This window comes from Dipodomys spectabilis, unplaced genomic scaffold, assembly GCF_019054845.1.
Source record: "Dipodomys spectabilis isolate Male_0828 unplaced genomic scaffold, ASM1905484v1 ptg000092l, whole genome shotgun sequence".
Classification (NCBI taxonomy): Eukaryota; Metazoa; Chordata; class Mammalia; order Rodentia; family Heteromyidae; genus Dipodomys; species Dipodomys spectabilis.
In genome coordinates, this window is record NW_024870769.1 from 5777994 (window position 1) to 5799774 (window position 21781).

At 43.0% G+C, this 21781-nt stretch overlaps 1 protein-coding gene across 3 annotated transcripts in view; it reads left to right on the plus strand.

The window, feature by feature from the left end:
* Positions 1-2834: 2834 nt before the first annotated feature.
* Tax1bp1 (Tax1 binding protein 1) overlaps positions 2835-21781 on the plus strand; it is a 71452-nt gene continuing 52505 nt past the window's right edge. For 2 of the 3 annotated variants that reach the window (XM_042684928.1, XM_042684930.1), the window contains exons 1-2: positions 16048-16216; positions 18855-18957. In XM_042684928.1, the coding sequence (XP_042540862.1) occupies positions 16055-16216; positions 18855-18957 (265 nt within the window). In that variant the 5' untranslated portion in view covers positions 16048-16054. Of the gene's footprint in view, positions 2972-16047; positions 16217-18854; positions 18958-21781 lie in introns of those variants that run through there. The other variant, XM_042684929.1, reaches the window with a different exon arrangement.

Consider the following 21781-nt stretch of genomic DNA (forward strand, 5'->3'; position numbering starts at 1 on the left):
CAGTCACCTAAATTCTCATGGCTAATTTTTTTTTCTTCCTGATATAAAGGCATGTCTTTTAGATAAAGTTAATGAATTTTCCAATAATAACAGAAGAATAGTAATATGTAGGTCAAGATAACTGGTCAGAGGTTGCTAGAAGGTATAATTGCTCCAAAGATTGTGTGGGTTGCTTAGTCCAATAATTCTTTGAATAGGTCTGCAATTCCTTATTCACCATTTTGAAATCCAAAAAGCACTAATTTTTATTCTTTTTTTTTGTCTGTCATGGGGCTTGAACTCTAGGCCTGGGTGCTGTCGCTGAGTTCTTCAGCTCAAGGCTAGTGCTCTACCACAGTGCCACTTCTGGTTTCCTGAGTGTTTATTGGAGTCTCACAGACTTTCCTGCCTGGTCTGGCTTTGAACCGTGATCCTCAGGTCTCAGCCTCCTGAGTAGCTGGATTACAGGAGTGAGCCATCAGTGCCGGCTAATTTTTATTCATTTTTAGATTTGGTAAAATCTGTCCTGACAGGAGTCATTTGCTATTACAATTTCAATTCAACGAAATCCGTGGTGGCAGATAGCAAAACCTGATTTGAATTGAAGTAAGACTATATGTTTCATTTATGTTAGTCTGATAATTCATTTTTTTTCCTGAATGTTAACTTGATTACATAGTGCTGCTGCAGACCGCATAGGATGAAAAGTGCACCTCTCAAAAAATTGGAAGAAGCTGAATTTTGAAATTAATCTATCAGAAAGGCCTCATGCAAAGACTTGTGAGTTCATACCTCATTGCTGCAAATGTAAGTGAATTTTGAAAAATGCAATGAAATACTGAAATAATATTTTTTTTCCGAAGAGAAGCATACTCTAACTCAAGGAACCACTATTAAAAGGAATAAAGGAATACAGGGAAAAAAAAGACCTTTCGGGGAAACATGTCTAAAAATTCAAGAAACTATTATTATTATTATTATTTTGGTCCGTCATGGGCTTGAAAGCTGGATGGGCGCTGTCCCTCAGCTCTTCAGCTCAAGGCGAGTGCTCTACCACTGGAGTCACAGCGCCACTTGCGGTTTTCTGGTGGTTAATTGGAGATAAGAATCTCATGGACTTTCCTGCCTGGGCTGGCTTTGAACCGAGATCCTCAGATCTCAGCCTCCCAGTAGCTAGGCTTACAGGTGGGTGAGCCACCAGCACCTGGCTTAAAATTCAAGAAATTACTCAGAATAACATAGGTAGTCTGGGAATGTGGCTTAGTGGTAGAACACTAACCTTAGCAGGCTTGCTCAGTACCACGTGAACAGAAAAAGCTGGAAGTGGCCCTGTGGCTCAAGAGGTAGAGAGCTAGCCTTGAGCAAGAGAACCTCAGGGACAGTGTCCAGGCCTTGAGTCCAAGCCCCAGGATTGACAACAAACAAAAAATGAAACATAGGGCTGGAGGTGTGATGAGTTCCTGAGTTAGCAAGTGCGTGACACTGAGTTCAAACTCTAGTACTGCCAAAATAAAAGAATGTGCAAAAATCTCCAAAAAAACCAAAACCAAAATAAAAAATATCTGCATATTTTTCTCTATTATGGTTTCTATTGTTTTTTATTCCATTAATTGAAGCTACTGCAATTTGAAATTTATTACCCATAAATAAGTGTCCTAATACAAAGAATAAAATCTTTTTTTGGGGGGGGGGGTCCGGTTGTGGGGCCTGAACTCTGGGCCTGGGCGCTGTCCCTCAGCTCTTCAGCTCAAGGCTAGAGCTTTACCACTTGAGCCACAGTGCCACTTCCGGCTTTTTTCATTTTGCTTATGTGGTGCTGAGGAATGGAACCCAGGGCCTCAGGCATGCAAGGCAAGTGCTCTACCACTGAGCCACCTTCCCAACCCAAGAATGAAATCTTAAGTGTTTCTAAAGCTCACTGCTCTATTTACCCCCTCCTTTTTTTCCACTTTCAGTATATTTACTCTTTTTTTTTTTTTTGCCGGTCCTGGGGCTTGAATTCAGGGCCTGGGTGCTGTCCCTCAGCTTCTTTTGCTCCGGGGTAGCACTCTACCACCTGATCCACAGCACCACTTCTGGCTTTCTCTATTTTTTTTTTTTTTTGTCGGTTTTGGGGCTTGAACTCTGGGGCTGAGCACTGTCCCTCAGTTCTTCAGCTCAAGGCTAGCTCTCTGCCACGCGTGGTGGCTCACACCTTTAATCCTAGCCACTCAGGATGTTGAGATCTGAGGATTGCAGTTCAAAGCCAACTCGGCCTTGAGACTCTTCTCTCCAATGACCACTCAGAAAACGGAAAGTGGTGCAATGGCTCAAGTGGTAGAGCGCTAGCCTTGAGCTGAAGAGCTGAGGGACAGCGCCCAGGCCCAGAGTTCAGGCCCCACGACCAACCAAACAAACAAACAAAAAAGAGGCTAGCGCTCTACATTTGAGCCACAGTGCCACTTCCTGTCTTCTGGTGGTTAACTGGAGAGTTTCCTGGACTTTGCTGCCCGGGCTGGCTTTGAACCGCGATCCTCAGATCCCAGCCTCCGGAGTAGCTGGGATTACAGGCGTGAGCCACCGGCGCCCGGCCCACGCTTTTAGCTGTTGTTTTTATTATTAGGTTGCTGCCAGGAACGCCGGAGACCATGTCGATAAGTACGTTCTTCATCTGTGGAATCAGAAGGCTGGGACTAAACCATTGGTAAAGGTGCTCCGGGATTGCTACCGAGGATCGAATGCCACACACCCTTCAAAACCCGGGGCAAAGGTCTCAAGCACCGAGGAAATCCCCTGGCCCGGGGGGGGGGGGGGGGGGGGGGCCGAACCGGCGCGGCAGCGGAAGTGACCGCCCCTGGGGGGCGGAAGTGACGTGGCGCCGGCGCTGCTGTGAGGGTAGGTGTTGCCGGACGGTGGAGGGAGGCGGTGGTGGTGGTGGTGGCGGAAGAGGTTCGGCGGCCGATGGCGGCTCCGGATTGGAAAGTTGTTTGACGTCCCTCTCGTCCCTCACTGGGTAAGCTGCCGCTCCGGTCTTCCCGGTCCCCGGGGCGGGCGAGCCCCCAGCCCCGAGCCGGAACTCGGGGGCTCGTGCTGCGCCCCCAGCGCGGAGAGCCGGGGGGAGCTGGCGGGGCTGGGGCCGGGTCTCCGGGCGACACGGCGGCGGGGTGACAATGCACCCCTTCCCAAGGGCGAACCTGCCCCGCTGCCTGCCGTGGTGACGGACGGGGCGCCAGCGACGCGGGTCCGCCGCGGAGGCCGGGAAGCCGGCGGTGACGGGCGGCTCCCCGGTGCGGGAGGCCGCGGGCCGGGCCTCGGCGGCGGCGCTGGGGAGGCTCGCGGGGCCCGGGGCCCAGGACGAGGCCACTCGGGCCCGAGGTCCGGCTCCGGCGGGGTGTCGGCCGAGTCGGACGGGTAGGCTGGGCCGGGCCAGACAAACCCCGGTGTTTGGGTCTGAGCCGCCGGAGGCGGAGCCGCGGGCGCCGTCGTCCTCGTTGGGGGGGGGGGGGGGGACGCGGGCCTCGGTCCGCGGGGCTTAAGCGATTAGCGAGGTCTTCGTCTCTTGGGAAAGGGCTTTCCGAACCGTGGTGCTGGAAGGGCGAGTTCGTGGCTTTGTGCTGTCCTTCCTCCCCGCCCCGTGATCTGGCCAACCTGTGTGGATTCCGCCCCGGCGCCAGCGTGGGCCCTCCTCCCCACCCCTCCACCCCGGAGTTGTTTGGACAAGTCCACGGGTGGTGCGCACGTCCCCACTCGCGGCGGCCGCAGCAGGAAGAAGGTTCAGTTAGAGCTGAGCTGGGGTGCCCGGCGCGTTTACAGATTGTACTTTACGAGTAGTTTGATTGGAAGACGTTTGTGGCTTTTCACTGTCATACGCTTTAGGTCTTACAAAGTAGTTACAATTTAGGTGAGAACAGGTTTTTTTTTTTTTTCCATTTTGGCGTCAAACTTTTTTTATTGTTATCATAACAGTGATGTACAGAGGGGTTACAGTTACATAAGTTAGGTAAAGAGTACATTTATTTTTGGACAATGTCACTCCTTCCCTCGCTCCCAAGAGACGCTTTTTTTTTAAAAAAAAAATCTCTGCGTTCTGCTGTTCCCACAAACAATGACTAATTATAGTTTGGTGTTCAGTTTTAAAGAGATCATTTTAACATTTAAAGTAGACTATCCTCAAGTTGATTATCCTTAGGTGTAGAGGAGGGCTGAGCCAAAACTGTCTTCATTCCGTACTTAAGGATAAACTTAATTTTATTAAAAAACTTGTTCATATTTCCTGGGTTACTTTTTCTTTTCTTTCTTTCTTTTTTTTTTTTTTTTGTCGGTCGTGGGGCTTGAACTCTAGGCCTGGGCGCTGTCCCCTCAGCTCTAGGCTAGCACTCTACCACTTGATTCGCAGCACCGCTTTCCACTTCCGCCTTTTTCTGTTTATGTAGTGCTGAGGAATCGAACCCAGGGCTTCATGCATGCGAAGCAAACCCTGTACCACTAGGCCACATTCCCAGACCTGATTGATTGATCGATTTATCTGTCCTGGAGCTTAAACTCTGGGCCTGGGCACTGTCCCTCAGCTCTTCAGCTCAAGGCTAGCCCTCTTTCACTTGAGCCACAGCACCACTTCTGCTTTTCTGGTGGTTTATTGGAGATAAGAATCTCAAGTACTTTACTTTCCCAGCTGCCTTTTAACCATGATCCTCAGATCTCAGCCTCCTTAGTAGCTAGGATTACAGGTGTGAGCCACCCTAGGCCCGGCTTGATTTTATTTTTTAAGACTCAAAAATCTGCTGCAGTAGGCCACCACTTTGGACAAAGTTGACTTCTTGAAGAATTAATTTGATTACAGTAGGATTTCTTTTTAAAAATGTGTAATTTTGAAATTGTTTTTATTGTAGAATTTGTTTCTAGTCACCACATTCTCCCCCCAGCATTTTCTCTGTGTGTGTGTGGTGCTAATGGGGGCTTTCACTCTGCAGACAAGTACTCTGTGCTGAGTCAAGCCTTGAGCCCTTTTTTTGCATTGGTTATTTTTGAGATAGGGTTTGGCTAACTGCCTGGGACTCTGGGGCCACTTTCACCCATTTCTACTTCCCAGGAAGCTAGAATGACCAGCTCTTGTCGAAAGAGGGGTCTTGAGAACATTTTGCTTGGGCTAGCCTTCAACCATGATCCTCCCTGTTATACCCTCTCAAGTAGTTGGTGTGTGCCACCAGTGCTCTTGGCTCTAGCCACCGCATTCTTAAGCTGTACATGTATTTCACACTTGCTTGCAGCCATGTATATGAAGTTTAACCAGTAAATGCGTTTTCCATGACAGAAGTTTTTAAGGATTATGAACTCTAAACCTCTGTCACATGTAAAGTTTATTAGATTGTATTTTTTGGGAATGGATATTACTATAAGACTTGGGGTTATTATTGTTCTAAAATGTTTTGTACTTAGAGCTTTTTATAGGCTTTTTTTTTTTTTTTTTTTTTTTTTGGTGGGTCGGTCAAGGCTAGTACTCTACCACTTGAGCCACAGCACCATCTGGTTTCCTGGTAGTTAACTGGAAATGAGTCTCAATTTCAGCATATTGAGTAGCTAGGATTACAGGCATAAGCCACCAGTGCCTGGCAGAATAGAAATCTTTAAACAGTGAAGTACTTTGAGCTTAAATATGAGTAACTGAAACTATTTATTAGACTTTTTTTTCTTCAGATATTTGTGTCCTGTAGGGGCCTGGGCTCTGGGCCTGGGCGCTGTCCCTCAGCTCTTCAGCTCAAGGCTAGCGCTCTACCATTTGAGCCACAGCACCACTTCTGGCTTTTTCTGCTTATGTGGTGCTGAGGAATCAAATCCAGGGCCTCATGCATGCAAGGCAAGCACTCTACCACTGAGCCACATTCCCACCCCTGAAGACAATTTTTTTTTTTTTTTTTTGTATGTCATGGGGCTTGGACTGTGGGTGTGAGCACTGTCCATCAGCTCTTCAGCTCAAGACGAGCGCTCTACCACTTGAGCCACTGCACCACTTCCGTTTTCTGAGTGGTTTATTGGAGATAAGAGTCTCACAGACTTTCCTGCCCAGTCTGGCTTTGAACCCCAATCCTCACATCCTCCTGAGTAGCTAGGATTACAGGTGTGAGCCACTGGTGCCCAGCTGAAGACAATTTTTAAAGGCACTTAAGTTATTTTTTGTTGTTTGTTTTTTGTCCATCCTGGGGCTTGCACTCTGGGCCTGGGAGCTGTCCCTAAGCTCTTCAGCTCAAGGCTAGTGCTCTACCACTTGAGCCACAGTACCACTTCCAGTTTTCTGAGTGGTTAATTGGAGATAAGAGTTTCATGGACTTTTCTGTCTTTTCTGGGCTGGCACTGAACCGTGATCCTCGATTTCAGCCTCCTGAGTAGCTAGGATTACAGGCAAGGGCCACTGATGCCTGGCTGCTTCTTGTTTTTTGTTGGGTCCGGTTGTGAGGCCTGAATTCTGGGCCTGGGCGCTGACCCTCAACTCAAGGCTAGCACTCTACCACTTGAGCCACAGTGCCACTTCCAGCTTTTTTCTGTTTGCTTATGTGGTACTGAGGAATCAAACCCAGGGCCTCAGGCATGCAAGGCAAGCGCTCTACCACTGAGCCACCTTCCCAAGCCCTTCTTGTTTTTATTTTTTCTTTTTCTTTTTTTTTGGGGTCCGGTCGTGGGGCCTGAACTCTGGACCTGGGTGCTGTCCCTCAGCTCTTCAGCTCAAGGCTAGCGCTCTACCACTTGAGCCACAGCGCCACTTCCGGCTTTTTTTCTTTTTGCCTGTGTGGTGCTGAGGAATCGAACCCAGGGCCTCAGGCATGCAAGGCAAGCACTGTACCACTGAGCCACCTTCCCAGCCCCCCTTCTTGTTTTTATTAACTGAAGATTTTTTTTTTAACACTTTCTGTTAACCAGTACCTAATTTACACTTCTAAGAAAACAAAAGTGTTCATATTCAGAAACTGAAGTGTGAGTCTGTGTGCTGGTGGCTCACACCTATAATCCTAGCTACTCAGGATGCTGAGATCTAAAGATAGTATGTAGGAAAGTCCTTGAGACTCTTCCATTTAGTCACCGAAGGGCCAAAAGGGGAGTTGTGGCTCAAGTGATAGAAAGCTACCCTTGAGCAAAAAAACCTTGGGGACAGTGGCCAAGGCCCTGAGTTCATGCCCCACTAACAAACCAAACAGAATCTTAATGTGTTTCTGTTGCAGTAGGTGAAACAGAATTTTTATTGCTAGTCTACAACTTTATTTGCTTTGGGCTTATGAATATTGTGGAAATTTTCAGACATACATAAAAGGAAATGGCACAGTGAAGTTTTCAAAGTTGTCAATGTTGTTTCTTTACCTCTTCCAACACATTGCAGGGTGCTCTACCCACCCCTGTCCCCCTGTTTTCAAAAGCAAATCTCATAAGTACATTTTGGTATCGTTAGTATCTTTTACTGATAGGTGCCTAAAAATTTTAAGAAATGATTTTTTTCTTCTTAAATTCTGTTTGCTATGACTAGAAAATGTCTTTTGTTCTTTCTCTTGTTCCCTCCCTCCCTCCCTCCCTCCTTCTCCCTCTCTCCTTCTCTTTCTTCTTTCTTTCTTTCTTTCTTTCTTTCTTTCTTTCTTTCTTTCTTTCTTTCTTTCTTTCTTTCTTTCTTTTTCTTTCCCCTCCCTCCCTTCCTCCCTCCCTCCCTCCTTCCCTCCCTCCCTTCTTTCCTTCCTTTCTTCCCTGGGGTTTGAACTCAGGACCTGGGCACTGTCCCTGAGCTGCTTTTTTTGCTCAAGGATAGCACTGTACCACCTGAACCACAGCGCCACTTCTGGCCTTTTCTGTTTATGTAGTATTGAGGAATTGAACCCAGCTTCATGCATGCTAGGTAAACACTCTATGACTAAGCCACATTCTTTTTTTTTTTTTTTTTTTTTCATATTGAATTACTATTAACTGGGAGCTGGAGACCACGATAAGTAGGCTGTTACAGATATCTAACTAAATTTAGGAACCAATTATTATTTTTTTGATGTTGGTTTTTTTTTTTTTATTGTGAAAATACTGTACAGAGGGATTACAATTACATGGGCAAGATAATGAGTACATTTTTTTTCTTCTTTTTTTGGGGGGGTCCAAGTCGTGGGGCCTGAACTCTGGGCGTGGGCACTGCCCCTCTAGGGCTCTCCCACTTGAACCATAGCACCACTTCTGGCTTTTTTTTTCTTCTACTTATGTGGTGCTGAGGAATCGAACCCAGGGCATCAGGCATGCAAGGCAAGTGCTCTGCCACTGAGCCACCTTTCCAGCCCATTTATTTTCTTTTTTTAAAAATTTTTTATTGTAAAGATACTATACAGAGGGTTACAGTTACATGAGCAAGGTAATGAGTACACTTCCTATTGAGCATTGTTACACCCTCCATTGTTTTCCCCCTACCATCCCTTCCCTCCCTACCAGCGCATTTCTTACCAAGCATTGTAGCCTCCTTCTTTGTTTCCCCTTCCCATCTTCCCCCCTGCCCCCCCAATCCTCCCCGTCCCTCCTCCCCCACCAAAGTTGTAAAGTTCGTTTTCGACATAACGACTTGTACATCTCATTGTTGCAATGGGTCCACCTGTATCCCTATTTAAATGATTTGTTTTTCCCCTTCCCCTCCACAAATTATACCCACATCAAATACAGTGAAAGCAGGGGTTATATTGTGGGGAAGGGACATACAAAGCAACAAAGAAATAATCTTATAAATGTGTTAGAAACAATCGCATAAAAGAAAAAAAAACATTAGAATACATATTTTAGGGTTCATTTCCCTAACATCACCTTATCTGACCTTTTCTGCTTGACTCAGACATATACTAGATATTGCAAATAAGGGAAACCATGGGACCTATGTTTCTTTGGGCCTGGCTGACTAAGCCACATTCTCAGCCAAGTATCTTTTTTTTTGTGTGTGTCAGTTGTGGCCTGTATATGAGAGTTAATACTATTCTTCAGCTACACTTTTTAAAATTTGCCCTTCAGCTTTTTCTAATGACAGAAATGTCACATTGAAAACAGACAAAAAAAAACAACCCAAAAACCAAAACTCTGATGCTTTTCCAAGGACCCTGGGAATTGTGTGTGTGTGTGTGTGTCTGTGTGTCTGTATCTCTGTATCTGTGTATCTCTATCTATGTCTGTGTCGTTTGTGGGGCTTGGACTCTGGGCCTGGGCATTGTCTCTGAGCTCTTTAGCTCAAGGCTAGTGCTCTACCACTTGAACTACAGTGCCACTTCTGGTTTTCTGGTGGTTAATTGGAGATCAGAGTCTCATGGACTACTTTCCTGTCCTGGCTGGCTTTGAACCACAATCCTCATATATCAGCCTCCTAAGTAGCTAGAATTACAGGCGTGAGCCACCGGCACCTGGCCCCAGCCCAATATCTTAAAGGTATTTATATTAAAACAAATTATCTTTGGGTTGGAAATGTGGCTCAATGGTAGAGTGCTTACCTAGTTGCATGAAGTCCCAGGTTCAATTCCTCAGTACCACATGAACAGAAAAGGCAGGAAGTGGCGCTGTGGCTCAAGTGAATAGAGTGCTAGCCTTGAGCAAAAGAAGCTCAGGGACAGGGCCCAGGCCCTGAGTTCAGGCCCCAGTATTGGCCAAAAAAAGTTTAGCTTCATTGTATTGTCTTCATTTATTTATCTTCTTTTTATGGTCTATTTGTTAAGGATACTAAGGCTTACATTTTTCAGTTAAATATAGCAGATATCGTGAGCCACTAGGAAAAAAAAAAGTACCACAGAAAGTATGATTTGAGCTTTAAAAAATCTTAAGAAGAAAAAGTAACATTGTATGTAATATGCTTTCCCCTTTTGTTTGCACATGTGGGTTACTCCCTTCATATATCCTTTAAATATTAATAAATCTCCAAAATAATAGAATTGGATTTTAGGTCTAGGACTTCATAATGTGTGATCTAAAGAAGGATACATATAAATGAATTAAGAGAATGTTGTATGTAGGAAGCCTGTAAGAAGGAGCAGCTATCCGTATGTATATTTATTTTAGATAATGTTTGCAGACAATTGTGTCTAGTCTTAATTGTTGGCTGGAAAATTCTTACTTTGGCTAACTTATACTCTTGTTTCTGGAGATGGACTTCAGAGAATAGTAAATAGAATTTGGTATGATGAGGTTGCTTGCTTTCACTTCCCTTTGGGTGAAGAGCTATATTTTCTTTTCCAACAGATAGAACAGTTATTTTTTTCAGGATGTTAGTGAAGCTACAATTCCCAATCATTACCACAAGGTGATGCAGTGACTTTGCATATTACTTCTTCACTGGCCATATGCATTACAGCTTTGGCCCTATCAGTGAATTTAATCATTTTTATAAGCCTTTCTATCATTTTGCTCATTTCATATCTTTGGGAGAATTGAAGCAGAGGAGCTGAGTGAGAATTAGAAATTTTATCAGAGTAGGTTGATTCATGATGTTACTTTCAGATTGATTCATGTTAACATTTTAAAAAGTTTTTTTTTAATTGTATAGATTACAGAAAGGGGATTTTTTGGTTGGTCTTGGGGCTTGAACTCTGGGCCTAAGCTCTGTCTGCTCCTTAGCTCTTCAGCTCAAGGCTAGTGCTCTACCACTTGAGCCATAATACCATCTGGTTTTCTGGTGGTTAATTGGAGATAAGAGTCTCATGGAGGGGCTGGGAAGGTGGCTCAGTGGTAGAGCGCATGCCTTGCATGCCAGAGGCCCTGGGTTCGATTCCTCAGCACCACATAAGCAAAAAGAAAAAAGCTGGAAGTGGCGCTGTGGCTCAAGTGGTGGAGCGCTAGCCTTGAACTGAAGAGCTGAGGGTCAGCGCCCAGGCCCAGAGTTCAGACCCCATGACCGGACCCCCCCCCAAAAAAAAAACAAAACAAAACAAAACAAAACAAAAAAGAGTCTCATGGACTTTCCTGCCTGGGCTGACTTTGAACCACGATCCTCAGATCTCAGCCTCCTGAGTAGCTAGGATTACAGGGTGAGCCACCGGCCCCCACTCTTGTGATTCTTTTCCATACATGTGTACAACATACATCAATCAGACTAATCTCCACCATCTCTCTCCCTCATTCCTTCATTAAAACAATTTTAACAGGTTTTATTTTGCTTCTTTTACATTTTTTATTTATTTTTTTAAAGTCATAAACACCTTTTAATCTTCACAATGATAGTCTTCATTATCTTAATTTATATTGCTTATGAACTCTATGACCTTTAATAATAAAACTATTTTTTTTACAAATTGGATGATAATATACATTCTTTTTGCTTAGTATTTTGTTTCTTTTACTTTAAAAATTAATTCAATTTAATTTTTCTCTCTCCTGTCCTTACCTTCATTTACTTTTTAAGTTTTTTTATTAGTATACATTAATTGTACAAGGGGGCTTCACTTCAGTCCAGTGTCATTTCCATCCATCCATCTTCACCTACTCTTTCTCCCTTATTCTCTCTCTCTTAAAACAGTTTTAACAGGTTTCATTGTTAAATTTCAAACACATTTAAAATACTTTGACCATATTCACTCTCCTTCACTCTATTAGCTCTCCTCATTCCTGCTGATTACCTAACCCCAATATAGCCTGTTTTATTAGTGTGACAATTTTTTTCCCATGGTTTTAAATTTTATTTTATTTGTTGGTGCCTGTCCTGGGCCCTCAGCTCAGAACCTGGGTACTGTCCCTGAACTATTTGCTCAAGGCTACTATTCTACCACTTGAGCTACAGCTCCACTTTTGGCCTTTTTGGTGGTGGACATGAGTCTCATAGAATTTCTTGCCTGGGCTGGCTTCTCTCGGAGTCCTGAGTAGCTAGGATTACAGGTATTAGCCACCAGTGCCTAACATCTGTTTTGTGTTGTTTTTAATTTCAATTTTCATTTTTTTAATGCAAGTTGTAGGGCTTGAACTATGGTCCTGGGCGCTATCCCTAAGCTCTTCAGCTCAAGGTAAGTGCTCTGCCACTTGAGCCATAGCACCTCTTCTGGTTTTCTGGTGGTTAATTGTAAGTAAGAGTCTCAGGGACTTTCCTGCCTGGGCTGGCTTTGAACTGTAGTCCTCACATTTTAGCCTCCTGAGTAGCTAGGATTACAGGTGTGAGCCACCAGCTTCTGGCTAAGAAAACTGTATTTTAAAAAAATTAAAATGAGCCAGCAGAGCCAGTGAAGACAAACTAGGCAATAAACTTGTGCCTCTGGCTCAAGTGGTAGAGCTCTAGCCTTAAGCTAAAGACTTTAGGGACAGTGCCCAGGCCCAGAGTTCAAGTCCCTGACTGACCCCCCCCAAAAAAAAAAAAAAAAAGAAAAATTCAAACAATAAATTGAGTTAAGTTAAAAGTCCACTTTTTTTTTGTTGTTGTTAGTCCTGGGCATAGTCCCTGAGCTTCTTTGGCTCAAGGCTAGCACTCTACCACTCTGAGCTGCAGCCCCACTTCTGTTTTTTTATTGGTTAATTGACGATAAGAGTCTCCTGGACTTCCCTGCTCTGGCTGGCTTTGTTTGGATCCTCTGATCTCAGCCTCCTAAGTAGCAAAGGATTACAGGTGTGAGTGCCTGGCTAAGTCTTTGTGTGAGATGGCCGATATATTGTAAATATATAGTCAAAAGTAGTACTTTGACTGTAATGGAAGCAGATGGACACTAGAAAAAAGTACCTTTCTGAAGTGTTTATTATTTCAAATAGTCTGGTGGTTATACCCTGTATAGTCCTACCACTCTGAAGTCTGAGGCACCAGGAACTCCAGTTCCTCCCTAAGTCAGCCTGGAGCTGTTTAACCAGACTCTTGACTCAGAATAATAAAGTGCGTGTTATATCAAAGTTTTTAAAGCATTTGCTTTAGTATTCAAACAGGTCAACAACAGCAACAACAACAAACAGCAAATTCTCTTCGGTGCTTCCTAGGGATAGGGGCTTAAAGTTGAGATATTGTGCTGTAGTTTGGCTTTCTGTCACTTTAGCTACTCAACAGTGTCTGGCTTTTTTTGCTGGTTAATTGGAGTTGGAGTCTCGTGGGTCTTTCTGCCTAGGCTGGCTTAGCTCTGTGATCCTCAGATCTCAACTTGCTAGATAGCTAGGATTATAGGTATGATCCAATTATGACTGGCTATTTTTTTTCTTTATTGTTTTGGTGGTACAAGATTTTTACTCAGGACCTAATAGCTTTCTAGACAGAAGCTCTATCACTTGAGCAGCAATCCTAGTCCTTCTTGCTTTGTTTAAGTTTTCACTAGGTTGACCTTATACTTTTGCCCCTTATGTAGTTGGGGTTCCAGGCATGCATCACTATGCTGAGCTTTTTAGAAAATTATGTATAGTTTTTAATTGTAATTATAAAGGTGAATGAAAATACAAGAGGGCTTACAAGTCAGGTAATATGTACATTTCTTTCTGGACAGTGTCACCCCTTTCCTCACCCTCCCAGTTTTCCCTCTTGTCCCTACTCACAAATTATATAGTTTATTTTCAACATCATGCTAAGTCTTCTTTTTCTTTTTGTGGTGGGGGTGGGGGTGGGGTGGGGTGGTGAGAGCTTGTGTTTGCTCAGCTTGCTTGTTTGGTTTTCTTGTTTGGCTAGCACACTTGCCATGCTTCTCCAGTCCTGTTTTTGCTGGACCTATTAGACTTTTTTTTTCTGCGTGGGTTGGGCTTGAATCACCATCCTCTGGATCTCAGCCTCTTGAGTTGCTAAGATCTTAGCCTTGAGCCACTGATGCCTAGCTGGGCTTATTTACTATTTGGGAAGAGTTTATAACTTTTTTGTTAAAGCTTGCCTCATATCTTGATTTTTCCCATGCTTTGGGAGTACCTAGTATTATTACATATGTGTGCCATTATGCTCAGGGAATTGCTATTGCTCAAGCTGTTCTCAAACTCAGGATTTCCCTGCTTTAGCTTCTTGATTGCTGGGTTCACAGTTGTGTGCCACAACATATAGCTAGCAGTAACGCTTCTTAATGTCTAAAATGTAAGTAGAGTATGGTTGTGCTTGATCTATAGAAACCTCATTGATCTGTGAACTAAATTAGATTTAATTTGGTTAGGAGAAATATAGTGTCCTGGTTCCCTCCATTAGTACAGGAATTCTTGTTTTAGTGGTTCAGAAACAAGTGCCATAAGGCTGATTGCTTGTGTAACCAGCGAATGCACTGATTCTAGACATATTCTGTAGAATGCTTTTTTGAATAAATCCCCAGATGTTTCTTTTTTCTTAAAAGTAGAGCACAAAATAGGAATATTTTGGATAGTCTATTTAGATCTTGTTTGTACAATCTGTCGGATAAATACTTATGGTTTACTCAACAAGTGAACATTCACTGAATTCCTAATAGATTTTCAACAATATGTATTTCATTAACACTATACTTTTATTTTACTATCATGCATTTTGAATACATACATATATGGGCAGGATACATGAACAACAGAAATTATTAGGATCATTAGCCCAGGACAAGAGGGTAAAATTGATATGCGTAGAGAGGAGCCAGCTAGGTAATGCTGTTTGGAGTGGATCATGACTTAAGTGATAGAGCACCGTGCCTCACAAGTGCCTGCCAACAAAACAAAACCAGAAAACCCCTCTAAAAGACTAAAGTAGATCAGCTGAGAGTTTATGTAGTTTAAGAGATTTGAACAAACTTCAACACCCAAGAAGACAGGCTAGGATTTGTAGAATTGAATGAGAGGTGGTAGTACAGATTTAGGTTGTTGAGTTGGATTATAGGCTAAGTAATGGTTCTGGATCTTGACAGAATATAGGATTAAGATTATTTGGAGAAGCACAGGTGAAGGAAATAGAACTATACCCATTGCCACAGACACGTGTGTATGCCCAGGTCCACTCCCAGAAAGTCATCATATTTTTTCTTTTAAAAGCCCTCTGATGTTTATAATGAGAAGCCAGGATTGAAACGTGTTGATCCAGGTGTTTACAACATGGGTTGAAAACGTAGGCAGAGATCAGGTTCTCAGCTATAACAGCCTAGAACCTAGGGAGAGAAGATAGCTTGGGATGGTAATGATGAACTTCAAGGATTGTGTAGAAAGGAAAAGTTAATTGACCAATATTAGAAAACTAACCAAAACACATAAATAAATATATCTGTGAAATAGTTGCATGAAATGTGCTTTAAAAAAAAAAAACAAAACAAACAAAAAAAAAAGTTTGATATTTTACCAAATTTCAGTTTCTTCCTGTTTTTTTTTTTTTTTGGGGGGGGGGGGGGTCGGTTGTGGACTTTGAACTCTTGGCCTGGACGCTACCTCAGCTCAAGGCTAGTGCTCTACCTCTTGAGTCACAGTACCACTTCCAGTTTTCTAGAGATTTACTGGAGATAAGAGTCTCATGGACTTTCTTGCCTGGGCCGGCTGTGAACCAGGATCCTCAAATATCAGCCTCCTGAGTAGGTGTGAGCCACTGGTGCTTGGCTGGAATTTCAGTTTCTTAAGGTGTCTTCTGTTAGAGGCCAGCAGGCTTCTATTAGCAGCATGTATACTGTTCATTTACTTTTGGCTGGGACAAAGCAAAAGACTAGGCTTTGTAAGAGAATTGAGAGTTTTATTTATTTTTTTTAGACATGATCTTGCTTTGTAGCCCAGTCTAGTCTTAAACTCAGATGCTTTCACTTTAACCTTCTAGGTACTGGGATTACAGGTGAGTACCACTATACCCAGATTTGTTTTTGGCTTTTAAACTTCTGTGTAGTTTTCTGAGCCATACTGGTATTTCTCAATTGGTGTTTTTATATTTATTTATTTTTTTTATTTTAATTTATTTTTTTTTGTGAACATACTGTACAGAGGGGTTACAATTACATGGGCAAGATAATGAGTACATTTCTTATCAAGCATTGCAGCCTCCTCCTTTGTTTACCCTTCACATCCCTTCCCAGCCTCCCCCCCCCTTATATTTATTTTTAAGGAGAAGTTCCAGTATTTAAAAAGTGTATCTCTTCAATTATGACATGTAAATAAAATATATCCATGAAAGTTGCATTCAAAGTTCTTTATTTTTTAAGACAAATTTATTCATAGCTAGTATAATTTACCTTGTATGAATTGTTTTAGATTCACAATGACATCATTTCAAGAAGTTCCACTGCAGACTTCCAACTTTGCCCATGTCATCTTTCAAAATGTGGCCAAGAGTTATCTTCCTAATGCACACTTAGAATGTCATTACACCTTAACTCCTTACATCTATCCACATCCGAAAGACTGGGTTGGTATATTCAAGGTAAGAAAGCTTTCTCCAATGTGTTCTTTTTATTTTATCTTTAAATACTTTAGCAAGTAGCTTGTACTAGCTTTGTCCTAATTCTGCAGTAAGGTTTACTTTCCCTCACTAGGGAATAATGTAACAGTACACAGTAGTATAAAACAAATGTTGGGACCTTCATTTCTTTTTTTTTTTTTTTGTCAGTTGTGGGACCTGAACTCTGGGCCTGGGCACTGTCCTTCAGCTCTTCAGCTCAAGGCTAGTGCTCTACCACTTGAGCTACAGTGCCAGTTCCAGCTTTTTCTGCTTATGTGATGCTGAGGAATCGAACTCAGGGCCTCACGCATGTGAGGCAAGCACTCTACCACTGAGCCACCTTCCCAGCCTAGTATTTCATTCTTTAATGTTCATGAATAGATAAACATTTACTTTTTGTATCTTTTTTAGGATTTCAAATTCCAAAATGATCATAGTCATTGTATGCATTGTGTGGAACCAGTATTAATTTTGATTTTATATGACATACGAGATATGAGTATCAAGTTTCCAATATTGATGGAGGACTGACTGACACTCCTGGAGGACTGACTGGTGTTTTCTGCAGGATGAATTAGATGAGGAAAAAAGTGCAATTGAGGGAAAGGGACACATTTTTAGCTGGAAAGTGGTATAAGCAAAAGTATAGAAGTGAGAATATTCACGAAAATGAGTAAAACTGCATATTTTGAGCCAGGCGCTGGTGGCTCATGCCTGTAATTCTAGCTACGCAGGAGGCTGAGATCTGAGGATAGCAGTTCAAAGCCAGCCCAGGCAGGAAAGTCTGGGAGACTCTTATCTCTAATAAACCACTCAGAAAACCAGAAGTGGCACTGTGGCTCAAGTGATAGAGTGCTAGCCTTAAGCTGAAGATCTGAGGGATAGTGCCAAGGTCCAGAGTTCAAGCCCCATGACCAAAAAAAAAGTTGTAATGTTCTTTTTTCGACATAATGTCTTGTACATCTCATTGTTGCATTGGGTCCACCGTACATCTCATTGTTGCAATGGGTCCACCTGTATCCCTATTTAAACAATTTGTTTTTTTCCCTTCCCCTCCACTAATTATACCAACATCAAATACAGTGAAAGTAGGGGTTATACCTTGCGGGAGAGACATACAAAGCAACAAAGAAATCATCTTACAAATATGTTAGAAACAATCGCAAGAAAGCTGTGTATTTTTAATGTTGTAGGGACAGTTTTTGGAAGTGGGATTGACATGTTTATGGCATTGTTGTTTATTTAATATTTTTTTGTTGGTCATGGGGCTTGAACTCAAGGCCTGACAGTCTTGGGCTTCTTTTGCTCAAGACTACCACTCTACCACTTGAGCCACAGTACTTCCATCCTTTTCTGTGTATGTGGTACTGAGGAATTGAACCTAGAACTTCATGCATGCTAGGCAAGCATTATACCACTAAGCCACTTTTTTTTTTTTGGGGGGGGGGGGGGTCCTGTCGTGGGGCTTGAACTCTGGGCCTGGGTGCTGTCTCTCAGCTCTTCAGCTCAAGGCTAGAGCTCTACCACTCGAGCACAGCGCCACTTCCGGCTTTTTTCTTTATGCTTATGTGGTGCTGAGGAATCAAGTCCAGGGCCTCTTGCATGCAAGGCAAGCACTCTACCACTGAGCCACCTTCCCAGCCCCACATTGTTTGTTTTTTTAGCACTAGTATATTGCTGATTGTTCTATAGAATGATTTTGTAAGAATATCCTATTGATAGGCAGACATACAGCATCCAGATAGTAGCTGCATAGGAGAAAGTAGCTGCATAGGAGAAGGACTGAATATGGGAAAATGGGTAATATGCTTGAGAAAGTGTTAGGATTTTAACTTGCCTGGGGTCAGATAGTATTTGAAAATGAGTATAAAAAGTTAGTTTAGGGGCTGGGAAGGTGGCTCAGTGGTAGAGCCTTGCAAGCCTGAGGCCCTGGGTTCGATTCCTTAGCACCACATAAGCAAAAAGAAAAAAGCCGGAAGTGGCGCTGTGGCTCAAGTGGTAGAGCACTAGCCTTGAGCTGAAGAGCTGAGGGACAGCACCCAGGCCCAGAGTTCAAGCCCCAAGACCGGACCCAAAAAAAAAAAAAGTTAGATCACATTGTGGATACCTTAATTACATTACATTGCTGAGGAACAGTAGTTTGTTTGTTGTTGTTAGGGATTTTTATTATTATTTTTTGGTCCTGGGATTGAAGCAATGTCCTAGCACTTGTGCTAGCACTTACTTATACTGGTGTTTGTACTCAGGGCTTCAAACTTATTAGGTAGGTGTGCTACTGCTTGAACCATGCCCTTATCCCTGAAGAATATAGTGGTTTTTATTTTGTGGTTCCTAGGGCTTGAATTTGGGGCCTGGGTGCTGTCCCTAAGCTCTTTTTTGCTCAACACTAGCACTCTACCACTTTGAGCCACTTCCAGTTTTCTGGTGGTTAATTGGAGATGAGTCTCATGGACTTTACTGCCCAGGCTGGCTTCTAACTGTGATCTTCAGATCTCAGCTTCCTGAGTAGTTAGGATTATAGGTGTGAGCCACTGGCGCTCAGCTCTGACAGTTAACTTTATATAAACTAAGAACTACTATACCTGGCTTATTCCCTGTTTTTGTTGTTATTCTTTTGTAGGTTGGATGGAGTACTGCTCGTGATTATTACACATTTTTATGGTCTCCTATGCCTGAAAATTATGTAGAAGGATCTACAGTCAATTGTGTACTAGCATTTCAAGGTAAAGGTGGAAAACTGCAGAACCTTGATAAAATTAATTCTCTTATTGCCATTAAAGTGCTCACCCTAACCAGGCACTGGTGGCTCATTCCCATAATCCTAGCTACTCAGGAGGCTGAGATCTGAGGATCGCAGTTCACAGCCAGCCGGGGCAGGAAAGTCTATAAGACTCTTATTTCCAATTAATCACCTGAAAAACTGGAAGTGGTGCTGTGGCTCAAGTGGTAGAGTACTTACCTGGAGCTGAAGAGCTGAGGGACAGCACCCAGGCCCACAGAGTTCAAGCCCCATGACCGAAAAAAAAAAAATGCTCACCCAATCACAATGATATGTTGATACGCTGATATGTTTAGGCAAATCATACATGAAACTTAGTGAGTGTTCCTTTTTTTTCTCATAATTTTTTTTTAATTTAATTTTTTTTTTGTGTGTGAAAAACTTAGTGTTCTTATTGAGGAAAAGTCTTAAGAATGTAAATATTAACTGTAGGACCACATGACATTTTAACAGACATGTAGAACTTGTTAACTTTCATTAAAGAGAGAGTGTGTTTCTTTCTGTATCCTTACTTTTGGTGACTTATTTTTTCAAATGAGAAAATAATACTAGTATCAGAAGGGGGACAGATGGGAAAAGGTTAATCAGTGGGTAATAAGTTCAAGTTAGGTATAATACTAATATGGTAGCCAGGCGCTGGTGGCTCATGCCTGTAATCCTAGCTACTCAGGAGGCTGAGATCTGAGGATCGCGGTCCAAAGCCAGCCCGGGCAGGAGAGACCGTGAGACTCCTATCTCCAATAAACCACCAGAAAACTGGAAGTGGCGCTGTAGCTCAAGTGGTAGAGCGCTCACCTTGAGCTGAAGAGCTGAGGGACAACGCCCAGGCCCAGAGTTCAAGCCCCACGACCAACCAAAAAAAAAAAAAATACTAATATGGTGTAATCGGGTGACAATAGATCACAATTGACTGTTGTGTGTCTCAAAGCTAGAAAAAGGATTTTCAATATTTTAGACAAAGAAGTGATGAATTTTGAGAAGATACGTTTAATCTGATTACGCAGTAGATGCTAGTTTCACTACATCTTATGTACCTATTAATATATATAGTTTTTGTGTTTTTATGTAATCATTAAATAAATTTTACTGAGAAATGGATTTTCTTTTAAGAAAAGAAAATGTGGGGCTAGGAAGGTGGCTCAGTGGTAGAGCGCTTGCCTTGCATGCTCGAGGCCCTGGGTTCGATTCCTCAGCACCACATAAGCAAAAAGAAAAAAAAAAGCCGGAAGTGGCGCTGTGGCTCAAGTTGGTAGAGTGCTAGCCTTGAGCTGAAGAGCTGAGGGACAGTGCCCAGGCCCAGAGTTCAGCCCCACAACCGGACCCCCCAAAATTTCCTGGGGAGCAGGGCGCCAGTGGGCTCACGCCTATAATCCTAGCTACTCAGTAGGCTGAGATCTGAGGATCCTGGTTCAAAGCAGGAAAGTCTGTGAGACTCTTATCTCTAAGAAAACACCAGAAAGCCAGAAGTGGCCCTGTGGCTCAAGTGGTAGAGCGCTTGGCTTGAGCTGAAGAGCTCAGGGACAAAAAAGAAAAAGAAAAAAGAGAAAAAGAACCCCAGAGTCCTTGGAAAAGCATCAGAGTTTTTGTTGTTGTTGTATTGTTTTCAGTGTGACATTTCTGTCATCAGAAAAAGCTGAAGAGTGAATTTTATAAAATGTAACTGAATAGTATTAACTCTCATTTGCAGGCCAAGTTTTCTGTTACCCAACTTACATTGAGGCCATATTGTACTATAATAATAAATTTCCTTTTTCCTAATTCCTGTACTTGAAATTCTGAGTTCTTCATGGGGCCTGAACTCTGGGCCTGGGCATTGTCCTTCAGCTAAAGGCTATCACTCTACCACTTGAGCCACAGCACCACTTCTGTCTTTTTCTGCTTATGTTGTGCTGAGGAATCAAACCCAGGGCCTCTTGTGTGCAAGGCAAGCATTCTAAGACTGAGCAACCTGCCAAGTTTCAATTCTGAGTTCTTTAAAGTAACAAATTGCTACAAATAGTAACAACAGTTCCCAATTTAGTTTTCTTTGTACCTCAAAAGAAAGACAAAGGGGGCTGGGAAGGCAGCTCAGTGGTAGAGCACTTGCCTTGCATGCCTGAGGCCCTGGATTCGATTCCTCAGCACCACATAAGCAAAAAGTAAAAAGCTGGAAGTGGCGCTGTGGCTCAAGTGGTAGAGTGCTAGCCTTGAGCTGAAGAGCTGAGGGACAGCGCCCAGGCCCGGAGTTCAGGACCCACGACTGGGCCCCCCGCCTCTCCCCCCCAAAAAAGAGAAAGACAACGGATAAAAACAAAGAAATAAAAGGATGCATAGTTGCTATGATTCTTTGGGGTGGAGGACTGAGGAAATTACCTCTTCCGAGTTACTTTAATATGAACACTTAGGTTAGTTGGCTTAAAGGCAGAGTCTCTTTATACTTTAAGATATAAAAATTGATAAACATGTGAGCCTATAGAGGGGGTGTTCTACTCTTTATCATTGCATCTTCCCAGCCTTTTTTGTTTTTGGTTGGTGATACCACTTGAGCCACAGTGCCACTTATGGTTTTTTGAGTGGTTTATTGGAGGTAAGCATCTCAGGGCCTTTGCTGCTGGAGGCTGGCTGGCTTTGAACCACAATCCTCAGATCTCAGTCTCCTAGTAGCTAGGATTACAGGTGTGATCCACCATGCCCCGCTTCCCAGCCCTTTTATTGATGGGACCTTCTGAGGCAGGCTGAGAGTCAGTTATATATCACCTTTGAAACAAAGACTCCTGGAAACAGTATCT